General features: G+C 42.3%; 2 protein-coding genes across 3 annotated transcripts; one reads left to right on the top strand and one right to left on the bottom strand.

Annotated features, from left to right (window-relative positions):
- LOC108055891 (probable mitochondrial import inner membrane translocase subunit Tim17 1) lies at positions 1 to 944 on the top strand. The gene has a single exon (XM_017139448.3). The coding sequence runs from the start codon at positions 141 to 143 to the stop codon at positions 765 to 767; it is 627 nt and encodes a 208-aa protein (XP_016994937.2). The 5' UTR covers positions 1 to 140; the 3' UTR covers positions 768 to 944.
- Positions 945 to 10,217: 9,273 nt separating this feature from the next.
- On the bottom strand, positions 10,218 to 11,609 carry ccb (central complex broad). Of its 2 annotated transcripts, none has more exons than XM_070219211.1 (3): positions 11,486 to 11,609; positions 10,907 to 11,433; positions 10,218 to 10,748 (listed from the first exon to the last, which is right to left on the bottom strand). In XM_070219211.1, the coding sequence occupies exons 2-3, from the start codon at positions 11,424 to 11,426 to the stop codon at positions 10,420 to 10,422; spliced, it is 849 nt and encodes a 282-aa protein (XP_070075312.1). In that variant the 5' UTR covers positions 11,427 to 11,433; positions 11,486 to 11,609; the 3' UTR covers positions 10,218 to 10,419. The 2 variants fall into 2 exon arrangements, with proteins under 2 accessions (XP_070075312.1, XP_016994941.3); XM_017139452.3 differs by having other exon boundaries at positions 11,490 to 11,592.
- Between the last annotated feature and the right edge of the window lie 286 nt (positions 11,610 to 11,895).

The following is an 11,895-nucleotide window of genomic DNA, read 5'->3' on the forward strand; positions in this document are numbered from 1 at the left end:
CCAAAAATCATTTAAAGCCCCATCGAACCGGTGATAAGTCGAGCGTAGAGCAAAAACTCAACAAATTAAGCTAAAAGTTTTCAATTTCGGCCAAATCATACATATAGTGTAGGAGGACAAAAGAATAGCGAATTTCGAAGATGGAGGAGTATAACCGTGAACCCTGTCCCTTTCGCATCGTCGACGATTGTGGCGGCGCCTTTGCAATGGGCTGCATCGGCGGCGGTCTCTTCCAGGGACTGAAGGGATTCCGGAATGCGCCGCAGGGCTTTGGCCGGCGGTTCGCCGGGGGATTGGCCGCCGTGAAGGCCAGGTCGCCGACAGTGGGCGGCAGCTTCGCCTCGTGGGGCTGCGTCTTCAGCATGGTGGACTGCACCCTGGTGCATCTGCGCAAGAAAGAGGACCCCTGGAACTCGATCATCAGTGGTGCCATGACCGGCGGTATTCTCTCCGCGCGCAACGGAGTGGCCGCGATGTTCGGAAGCGCCATCTTGGGCGGATGCCTGCTCTCGATGATCGAGGGCGTGGGCATCCTGTTCACCCGCATCTCCGCGGAGCAGTTCCGCAACTTTGATCCCCAGTCGCAGGCCGATTATCAAGGGCCCAGCGATGTCTTTGCATTTGAAAAGGTATCTGTAGTTGAACCGATAGCGAAATCTGCACCTCAAACCGGAACTGGAGCTGCCGCAGGATCCGGCGATTTTAACTCTGCGCCGGGCTTTGGCTTCCCCGGCGCCAACCAACAGCAGGCCAATGCCAGCAGCTAAATTTGAAGTTATCGTAGTTGTAATCATGTTTTCCTTTTCCATTCGATCGAGGCCATTCAGTTTTGTGTGCCCCGAAGGCATCTAAATTCTAAGCTTATGCAAGCCTTGAGAGCGAAATCATTAGTTTTTGTAAAAAGCTTTTTAGATTTGTAAAATAAATCCAAATACTTAAAACTTTCGTCTGCATTTTAAGAAAATACATTTTGGAAGCAGATTGTATTTTATTATCAAAATTTTAAATATAATATATTTTGGTATTGGTTGAACTATTTAAAAGATATCATAGTTTGTAGAATGTAATTAGATATTTAAAAAAAAGTAAATATAATAATCTTTATTGAATATATTTAAAACTCCACTATGTGATTTCCAAATGAAAGGAAAAATGTTTTAAATTAACTGCTAAATTTTAAGCAAATACTTTACGAATTTTCCAAATTAATATTAAAATGTCAATTTTGTTATTTAAAATGAAATATTTTATTATTTCATTTATTTCATTTTTTTAAATAAAATAAATAGCGTTATATACATTTAAAGGTCTCGCATTTGATTTCCTGCAATCCTGCACCACTGTGCACCTGCACCACCCATAGCCAGTCAGTGGGTGGTGCAGATCGAGGACCAGGACTTTTGGTTCGGGGCTGGGATTTCAGCTGGCTGGCAGCTCCTTCAGGGCAAAACAATGCACGCCGCATTTAGAAGCCTTTCGCTCTCGGTGCCTCCCCTTAAACCCTCAAACCCTTAACCCCTCCGTGCCCCTCTAGACCATCACCCTTAACCCATTCCCGCCTCGTTCCGTTGCGGATGTCGTTGACTTTTCAAGTCGCATTAGAAGCGACACGGCGGCGTCGTCATCGCGGTGGTTGGGTGTTTCGGTGGCTGGTTGAGTGGGTGGTGGCGTGGGTGGGGCATAAAAATACATGTAAGAGGCTTTCAGCTTATTGTTTGGCACTGTCGCGTTTTTATGATTGCACGCAAGGCTCTCTGGCCATCCTCCCCCTGCTCCTCCTCGGTCGTCTGGCTTTTGGGCCCTTGTCTCGGCTTAATTTTATTGATATTACACGTACTTGAAGTCGACGACCAGGTCGAAAACAGCCATACCCACATACCCACTCCCAAATACCCATTCCCATTCCCATTTCCATTCGCATTCCCATCGTCGTCTGGCTATTAATTTTTACGGCTTGCGACTTACGGCTTACGGCAGCCGTAGCATAAATGCCCGCTAGATGGCGCTTCTCCGCACAAGTTGATCAATTTTTTATATCTATTGGCACTTACTTGCCGCGATATATCGTATGCATTATATATTTATGCTCCGCCCTGCTTGTGCAAATCCAATTACGGTTTCATAATCAAGTATCCAAGACCCGCAAGTGTTGTCACTTTATTCACTCTATTTTTTTGGGTACTCACAAGAAACATCGACTATCAGATACCCATTACCAGGGAGATGCGACTGCTTGCACTGCTTGAACTTTTATTATTTTCTTTGATCATAACTTTTTAATAAATGGTTCGATTTGAAAAATTTCTTTTACAATTCGATAGGTATTAATAAACACAACTAAATGTCAATTATATTTTTCCGAAATCTTTGTAGATGTGTCAGGAATAGTAAATACATTTAAAGCCTTCATTAGTTTTCTTTCTCTTTTTTCTCCCATTTAAGGAAAACTTTTTCAAAGATTTTTTCGAATTACTGGCTAAATCTTAATGAAATTCCTGTTTGTCCGACCAAATATTTCTCGTGGCTATTTTCTCGATTGGCTCCTCTTTCATTTTGTATTCTAACAACAACTATTCTTTAACATGTGTATTATGTATATAGTCTTGTTCGTGTTGTTCTTGTTGCTGCTATTGTTGTGGGGCAATAAAAATGCTACAACTTAATTAATTAAGTGCAAATGATAAAAATGACCAAACAGCACGAAACACACACACACACACTTGGCAAACAGAGAGAGAAAAAACTAATTAAGTTTTATGTGCAATTTTCGTGGCTGAAAAGTTTCGTTTGTGTGGCAATCGTGTGGTGGTCCAAAAGGGGGTGTGGCACCAAAAAGGGGGCGGCGGCAGTGGCTTTGAGGGGGGCGTGGCCTGGGGGGTAAATGTGGCACGTTACGTTGCCGTCACGTTCTGTTATTTATTTTGATAGTTTGTTGTAGCTGCAGCGCTCTCACATTGTCTCCCCCTCGGCCTTTCTCCCACTTTCTCCCCCACCCTCACCCCTCGTTCTCTGTTTTTCCATCTCTTTTGGCGGGAAATCTGTGCACTGACATTTGCCGCGATTAATGAAAGTTAAGCTTTTGTCCGAAGTCTTTAATTTGTGGCCATTAGAGGGCGGCCAGCACCAACACACAATCGTCAATGTATATATGTGTGTATATGTGTGCGCATGGCTAAAAATAAGGGTAATAGAGAAATGGTAGTGACACACTCACACACAGGGAGAAAATAGTGTTAAAAATGGGGGGTAAGATACCCTTTTTCTTTTTGTGTAAACATTCTCAATTCCAATTGCTGGTGCTAAATAAGATCGTAATCCTTTTTTTGTTTCCTAATTTTTGGCAATTTCTCGCAAAAAATCGTTACTATTATTTTCTTTGTTTCGGCATCAAAAATACTGATCGATTGCAATGGAAACCTAGGATAAAATAGCACCAACTACAGCCAATTTTTTCAAGTGTTCACTCAACAAAACATTTCCCAATCGGCTGCAGTGGCAACTCCAGATGGGAAAAATGCATTGCCTACTTATGTGTGCAACGTCAGAGGAGCTCGTTGCCAAATTGAGTAGCGCATTATGGCGCGCGGGCGGTTTTTCCGGGGTGGCTTTTCCACTGGGTGTGCTGGAAAAACACATGCCTGCCCGACGCTTGTTTACATGCGTTTGGCGCACCCGCCAGATAAATCAGCAGCAACAACATCGCAGCAGCAACATCACAACAGCAGCAGCAGCAACAAATGCAGCTGCAACATCAACAGAGCAGCTCTGATTTAGTCAACGCTGATTGTTAAAGTAAGAACTGCAACCACGACATGGGTAAATTTGCAAAACAAACTCTTCCTTTCGTCCCTTTGCCACCCACTTCACAGGTGTGGTCAGCTTAATAGTGGTAGTAGAATGTTTTCGAAAAAGTGTACAAATAAATGTCAATGCTATTTCCGAAAAACATTTCTGTTGCTGGAATTTTAAATCAACTGCGCCAGTGTTGAACACTCGCGAAATACCGTTTAATAATATTTTAAAAAGAGAAAAAGCTTTGAATAAAATTTTAAAAATAATAATAAAATCATATTATAAACAAAATATATTTGTTTTAATATTTGTAAAATATTTTAGATATTTTTCAATTAATTTTGAATACCCAAAGATATCCCAATTTGTTCTACTATTTCCACCCCAGCTGTGTGGCCCATTCAAAGTCTCCGATTGCAGCTTGAATTTAGTTGCAATTCAAAGCCCACTAGCAGCATTGAGAAGTTGTTGAAAAATATTTGTCCTCTGCCATGCAGAACTTGCAGTTTAGCCCAACTCCCCATCCTCCTCGCCTCCTCGTTTTCCATCCGATGTGTGGGAAAACTTTCGACTTCAGTACACAACTTACCTCAACTTGTGCAGAGGCACAGAAAAAATTTGTTAACTTTGGCCAAGGCAAGGAGGTTGAAAGGACGCAGGACGAAAACTTTTGCATTCGCCTGCAGTTGAAGTTGGCCGGAGAGTAATTGAGGCACTCGAGGGCGAAAGGAGCCGAGTCCAATTTTCGCAAATCGTCCGTTTTTGCAGGTGATAAATTTTGAAAGGCATTTTAATTGATTTCGACAAATGAAATTAAATTCGTAGCAGCACCGGAGCGCAGGAGGTGTGAGCCAACATCAAATATTAAATGTTCTGCCATTTGAATTATCAAATTTCGTTTCGTTTTGCGCCTTTGCTGTTTCTCATGTGAGTTTCAATTAAAAATTTACTTATTTGCTCGACAAAGTTTTTGTGTGGCATTTAGCAGGGACTGTAGGCGGTGGGGGCGTGGCATCGGGGCGGAACTCAAATACCGAAATGCTCAAATACAAAACGGCAGACAAATGAAGACGGAGATGCAGATGGCATAAACGGCATAGAAGGAATGGGAATGAATAAATTTCCAAGCAGTTGAAATGTTGAACCAAGCGAAGTTTCTGCTTTGTTTTGGCGCCTCAGCTCAAGAAACACATAAAATGAGCAGGGCACAAAGGTGCACTGCGAGAAACAAAGAGGGCTCAAGTGTGGAAAGATAATAAATGGTAAATTTAACCTACAAATAAAATACTAAATGTATTTTAGGATAAATATAAATAAATAGGTAGCAATCCCAAGAGTGGTCATAATTTTTTCTACATTTTTTTCAGTGCACTCGCTTCCAAGGAAGATGCAATAGTTGGAAGCGACTGAAGCTGCATGCGGTTTGTGGTGGCATCTTACTTGCTGCACACTTTTGTGGACTTCGGAAAGGGATTGGAAAAGGGGGCGTAAATGGAGTGGTAATGGGAAAAGGGGGCGTGGCGGGGGCCTCTGTTCAAGTTGTGCAGCAAAAGCCACAAAAATAAGAAACGACGACAAAGTATACGGCCCCCTTTGCTTCACCCATCCCCCTTTTTCAGCCGCCGCCTCTGTGCGAAAAATTAGAACCGCAAATCATTTTGAAAACAATGCATATGCCATGTCATATAAGTAGGCGGCAGGGAAGGGAAGGGGAGGGGCGGTTGGTTGTTCGGAAATAGAGAGAGAGACTTTTCCTGGGCGTTTCCAGGAAAGTGCACAAAATCCTCATCTATCTGGGAAAACAGCCACAAAACAAGTCGGATATCCGAGATTCCCCCAATGCTAATTAGTCGGGCTGCGGTTTCTAATTGGGATTAGCATTCGCCGAAGGAGCAACTTTCAGCTACTTTCACAAATAATCGCGAGATATGCTCGCTACCATAAGCTCATTAGGCCAACCAGTTCGCAATTATTCAATCTTCTTAATTGTGTCAAATTAAATTGATGGTACTCAAGGTAGTGCCACAAAAAGATTATAATTTAAATGTATATAGCTGGAATATTATTGAAATTAAACGATATAAGGGTATCGTAAATTTTGGTATCTTGATTTTTGATAAAAATTTGATATTTTTATTATAGCAAAAAATTTATAAAAAATAAATAAAATGATCACCAAAAATTAAATGTTACGAAAAGTAATGGAAACCCATTACTTATCCATTACCCAGAAAGTACAGTAAAAAGGGTGTCAAAAATATGGTTCTTTGGGCTGTCAGATTTCCCAGTTTTCCCAATCAGGGCGATAATCATATTCACGTCGACCACAAAAGAAAATGACTAGAAAATGAATATGTGGACTAGGAAAACCGCAAAGAGCTGCTAAGCATTGGAGATTGGAGGCTTCGGCTTTGGCTTCTACTTGGGTTTCGTTTTGGGATTGGACTTGGGGTTTGGTTCTGGTGTTTGGGCCATGTTAATGTCGGCTCAGACATGTCTAACACCCTTTGGCTAAGCCGCTTCCCCTTCCCCTTCCGCTGCCTTTTTGCTTTCACCCCACTTGCAATTTAATATTCATTTTGTGAAAAGCCCATTTACATTTTGCGTTTGCCCTTTTTCATTTTTGTCCTGCCACTCCAGGTCCTTTCCATTCTCCATTCTGCAACTCCAACTCCTTGTCCATATTCTGTTTCTGCTGCTGCTTCTGTTGCTTCGTGCATGTGTGTTGCACTTTCTTTTCTCGACCCCATTTCCCCATTTCCCGCTTTCCCCAAACCCAAACCCAAAGGACCCACTGCTCAACACGGCGTATGCGTAATCTAAGCAGAGCTCTCCCTCTCCACTTCCCAGTCCTCAGCCAGTGCCTTTTGTTTGTCTTAATTCAACCGCAAAGGCACAAGGATGCGGGATGTAGGATACAGGATGTGGGGATGCTGGGACAGGGATTTGCGTCCGTTGACCACTTGAAAAGATTTTTAACCCGCTGCCAGCTGCTGTCCCCGTTTCAACCCCTCCTTCTCGCCTTTCTCTCAGTTGGAAAACCTGCTGCAGCTGTTGATTTATACGCACTGGACCATGTCAATGTCGATGCTGAGCGCCCTGAGGGAAGCAATCATCGCCGGGTGCCATAACCAGATGCCCATGGACTCCCTACACTGCTAAAAAATAGTTATATCTAAGAATTTGTATGTTCATATCTCTGTAAAGTTTCCTTTAAGTGTTTTCAAGCTCATAAAATCTTTAGATACAAAAATATTAAAAAAAAAAATAGACAAAATATTAAGAAAATATTGTCAAGGGCTTGGGGTTATAACATTTGTTGTAAAGCATTTTAAACATATTAAATTAGGTGGGTAGAATATTTAGATAATAATGGCAAAGCATTGAATTTATTACATTTGTTTTAAAATATTTTTAAAATAGTAAGTCAAGTGCGTAAAATATTTAGAAAATATTGGAAACGCATTAAAGTTATTACATTTGTTAATTCACACTTTTTTTGCCACACTGTAAAACCGAACTCAATCCTCGCCTGTTGTTTCTTTCCATTTGGTTGACTTTCGGTTGGTTTGGGCTGGCAAACAACGACCAAAGCCCACTAAACACCCACAATTAGCCGCTGGGAAATTGTTTTTCGGGCGCCGAAATAGTTATTAAAATACTTATGGACAGTTAAATGTTTAATCAATGTCCCGCCATATGTGATAATTGGGGCGTACGCATGGGCAAGGGAGGGGGGCGTGGCAAATATTTGGCCGCCGGCCACAAAAACCGGTTTTACTGGCGACCAGAGAACAGCGAGAGCAAATGCAATTGAAATGCAAATATTAATTACAATCAAAAAAGGGGGGCGAGAGCAGTCAGGTGAAATCGAAAAGTACCCAAAAAGATTAGGTTATTCGAGCGGACGAATTTGTGAAGCGACCCTCGCATTTTGCGCCTCATGAACCGTTCACGCAACGTGTCACGCTGTAAATAGAATTTGTGCATAATAAAATTATGCATTCATAAAGCAGTTGCAGTTGCAGTCGGAGTGCCGAACATGGCCATAAAACACTCGCTGAATGCAATTTTCAGTATACCACCACTCTCGGGATTTTCCCTATATAGTATATACTGTATATGCACACAATGCAGTGCCATGGAAACCGGGGAAGCCTCTGTCTGATTTTCCACTGCCATTCAAACGGGAATAGTGGGGAGTCCTTCTGAAAGGCGGCGTCATCGACCGTGAGTCCATTTGGCCGAGCCGAAGAAGCGACGACCCCCCGATGGCAGCCAAGGGGAACCGCATATGCCTTTTGGAATTGAAACTGCAATTGGAAGCATCATCATCATCATCGCCGTCTTTCTCCTGGCCCGGGGCATCATTTTCCCAATGCTCCGCTGCACAGTGGCAGCAGCTTTAATTTCAAAGGACCAAGTACAGGATACTCCCCAAGTTTTGGTGTCCCCCAAAAAATATTTAATAAATAGTTATATATAAATAAATGGGATTACAAAATGTATATGAAATATATTTTAAATCTTTATGGGGTAAAATCTATTCTAAAGCTCCTTTAGATATTTATCCTTATTTATTCTTAAATTAGAGAAAATAAATATTATGCGTAAAGGACCTTAACCGTCTCCTGCCCACCTGATTCCCGATTCCTGCCTGTCTGCCTGTCCACCTGGCTAACCGACATCCTCGACTAATTCCACAATTTTCTGAGGGACAGCTAAGTCGGCTCCCGTTTCCTTGGATTTCAGCACAGATTTCGTACGGGGTGACGTCCATAAACGGATTATAATGCGTGAACCCGCCCCTTTTCCCACCGCCCGCCGCCTACTTATGCCTGCCCATCGCCGGGCAGTTAAACCGCTTACGGAAATTCTGTTCCCTGTTGCCCAGATTTCCTTTAAACGGTGCACTCGGCAAAAGAAGTAATGGGTATCTGATATTCGCATACAAATTATTAAATTTCAAATTTCCAAACACGAATAATTATAATATAAAATAATTATAATTATAATAGTAATACAATATTTATAAAAACGAAAACATAAAGAATTTTCTTGAACCATTTTCTTATTATTAAAGAAAATAATATTTATAAAATAAATGGTAAATTATTTATAGTAATATTGTTTTTATTTTTAATTAACCTTTAAGATCCAAGCATGGTTTTTATTTTTATGAAAATAAAAATAATACAAAACAAAATGAACCTGGGATTTCCCAAGTGTACGATCCTGCCTCTCATCCGCGGTGCTTCCTGAGCTTTGTCGAGGCAAAAGTCCATTCTGTCACGTTTTATATTGATATTTAAAAAAACAGCAGGGGGAGGGCCAAGAGGAAGGGCCGACCGCCGCAGCAACAACTAACAACTAAACAAAATGGCAAAACAAATTTCTGCGCGTTTTGCGCCGCTCAGCACGTAGGCAGGGGCGTAGTGGAAAAGCAGTGGAGGAGGGAAAGGGGATAGGGGAGGGATGGCTTTTCACGTGGCAGCCACGTAGCAAATGGCAGCGGCGAACGGAAATTGCAATTGAGTGCAAATTGCAAGAAGAAAAGGGCTTTCCCTCTCGCTCCTTTTGCCCAATTTTCACCCACTTCCTGTCGCCTTTTGCCCCCTTTCGCCACCCCCTTCCGCCCCCTCCCTTGTCTCCTTCGATTTTCGTGTACTTCCTGGCGAGAGCTCGGTAAATTTTTAATGCCCCCAGTGGCCCACAGTGATTTCGCAGCCCCCCAAAACAGCCCGCTAATGAATAAATCTGACCATCTTGAGCCATTGGCCTGGGGAGGCGGCTTTAATGATTAACCACCGGCAAGGCTGCGTTGCCACCACCCACTACCACCCACTGCCGCCACCCACTTTCCATAACAATGACACCCGCATCATCGGCGGGTCGTATGCTTGTTTGCCTTCGGCGCCTTCAACTTCATCGTCGTTTGTCACGTTCGGGGCGCGATTTTTATCGCCCGCAAGTGGGGCGCGGAAAACCAGGAAAAGCAGGAGGCTTTAATTAATTTTCACGCCAAAAATCACACACCATTTCGAGCTCTTAACAATCTGGTTTGGAATCAGAAATCCAAGATACATGAAAATAAAATACAAATAAATCATGTTACCCAAATAAAATAGCAGAGAAATGTTATTATAATTTTAAGTGCTTTTTATAAAAAATATTAAATATAAAACGGACAGACGGATGGATGGACATGGCTAGGCTAGTGATCGGATCAAGAATTTATACATTATAGGGTCAGAAACGCCACCTTCTTCACAAGTCATTTATAAAACGGAAAAAGGTTCGCGCGCCCCATTTCAAATAATTTAGATTTCGCATTAACATTTTGGGAATTAGAGTGACCAGAAGAGGTTCATATTAAATAAAGATAAAATAATAAATCAAAATAAAGTAATTAAAAACATAAGATTAATTTCTTGTGTGTAATGAGTGTATTTATATTTTATCGTGTTTTATGGCGTAAGTTGTTAGTAACTATAACTTCAGTGGTTTCAATTGGCTTCGATGTGTAGTGTGTGTCTTTTGAGTATGTGTATTTGGATTGAATGGAAACGTTGAACATATTTAACCAGAAATAAAGAAAACCAAATACGTTTGATAGTCTGCCGATTCTTAGTCTTGGCCAGTCCTATCGACCACTGCCACTTGAATTTCCTCGCCACTTTCCATCGACATCTCATCGCCAGTGGTATCGACATCTGCCACCTGGATTTCCCCACTATTAGCTCCCTCGGGTTCCGTTTTCTCCGCTTCCAGTTCAAAATACTTGGCACTGTACAGTTGCACCTCCATGGCCAGCTGCTCCAGGCACTCAAAAATAAATTCCCTGCTGAAAACTTCCTTCAGGAGTGCGATCAGGTAAGGATTATTTAAACCCCGTGAGTCCATCCAAAGAAGGAAAGCCTCCCACAATTTTGGAACAACAATCGCCAGACAGTAGGCTGTGGGGAAAATCGAAAGTTAAATATTACTTCATAAAAATGTTTTTAAATATTAACAGCTTAATTAAAAAGAAAGGAAAAATTAATTACTTTTTTAACCAGTTTTTTATAGGAATGTAGAAGCTATTCTAGGACCACGCTTTTTTAAGGATACCTACCGATCTTAATCAGCGTGGAGAGGTTTATCCAGCAGAGGATGGCGCGCACCTCCATCAGGACGAACAGCAGCAGGAGGCTGGCCTGCAGGTCCGTTCCGAGGAGGAGGAACTGAGCGGTGGCCACCGAGCGGTTGATGCAGTTGGCCACCTGGCCGACCACACGGACGCCCAGGTCCAGCGACTTCGATACATTGATCCGGCAATCCAGCAGCTCCTCGTAGGGCAGAAAGCGCACGTATGGCCGGATGGCCGAGTAGATCAGCAGATGGACCAGGAGCATCAGGCCCGCCATGCCCAGCAGCTGGGGCAGCGAGTGACTGGTCAGGAAGTCGATGACCACGAGTCCGAGGAACAACCAGAGGCCACTGAGTCTGAGATCGCGGCACAGGATCAATTGCCACACGAAGCGGGGCACGGCAAAGCCGCCCACCACCCCGCAAAACTCATCCCATGTATATCTCTGTGCTCGCAAAGTTGCCTCCCCCTCTATATTCATCTCTGGATTCTCGGGAATACTCATGATTGTTCTAAAAAAGGTTAAAATAATACCTTGTTTTATTAGCTTTTTCTTTTGCCTACCAACCAATGAAGTTCTTGAAGTAAAAATGCACTAGGAAAATAAATAATTTTTCGATTTCGTTGTTGAGTCGACGGAGTTCTGGTTATAACTGAAGGGAATTGTCAACTGACTGCTGAATGTGGGCATGACAAAAATATCACTGCTTACTTATTTTAAAAAAAATTGATTTTGGTGAAAACCATAAAAAACAGTGAGCCTGTGGTTTTTGTAAAAATATGATTTTCTCACTTTTTCTTTTTGCTATAAGTTATAACAAAAACCCAATTTTTTCAAAAAAGCTTCCCCGAAAATTATGATGTTTTCTTGACCAACTGCTGACCAAATTCTTCTGGGGCTGCCAAACTAATTTATTCATGGCCCTGGCGAGACGAGGCTTATCGCTTATCAAGGGAACTGCCTTTGCGGCCCC

This window comes from Drosophila takahashii, chromosome X, assembly GCF_030179915.1.
Source record: "Drosophila takahashii strain IR98-3 E-12201 chromosome X, DtakHiC1v2, whole genome shotgun sequence".
Lineage (NCBI taxonomy): Eukaryota > Metazoa > Arthropoda > Insecta > Diptera > Drosophilidae > Drosophila > Drosophila takahashii.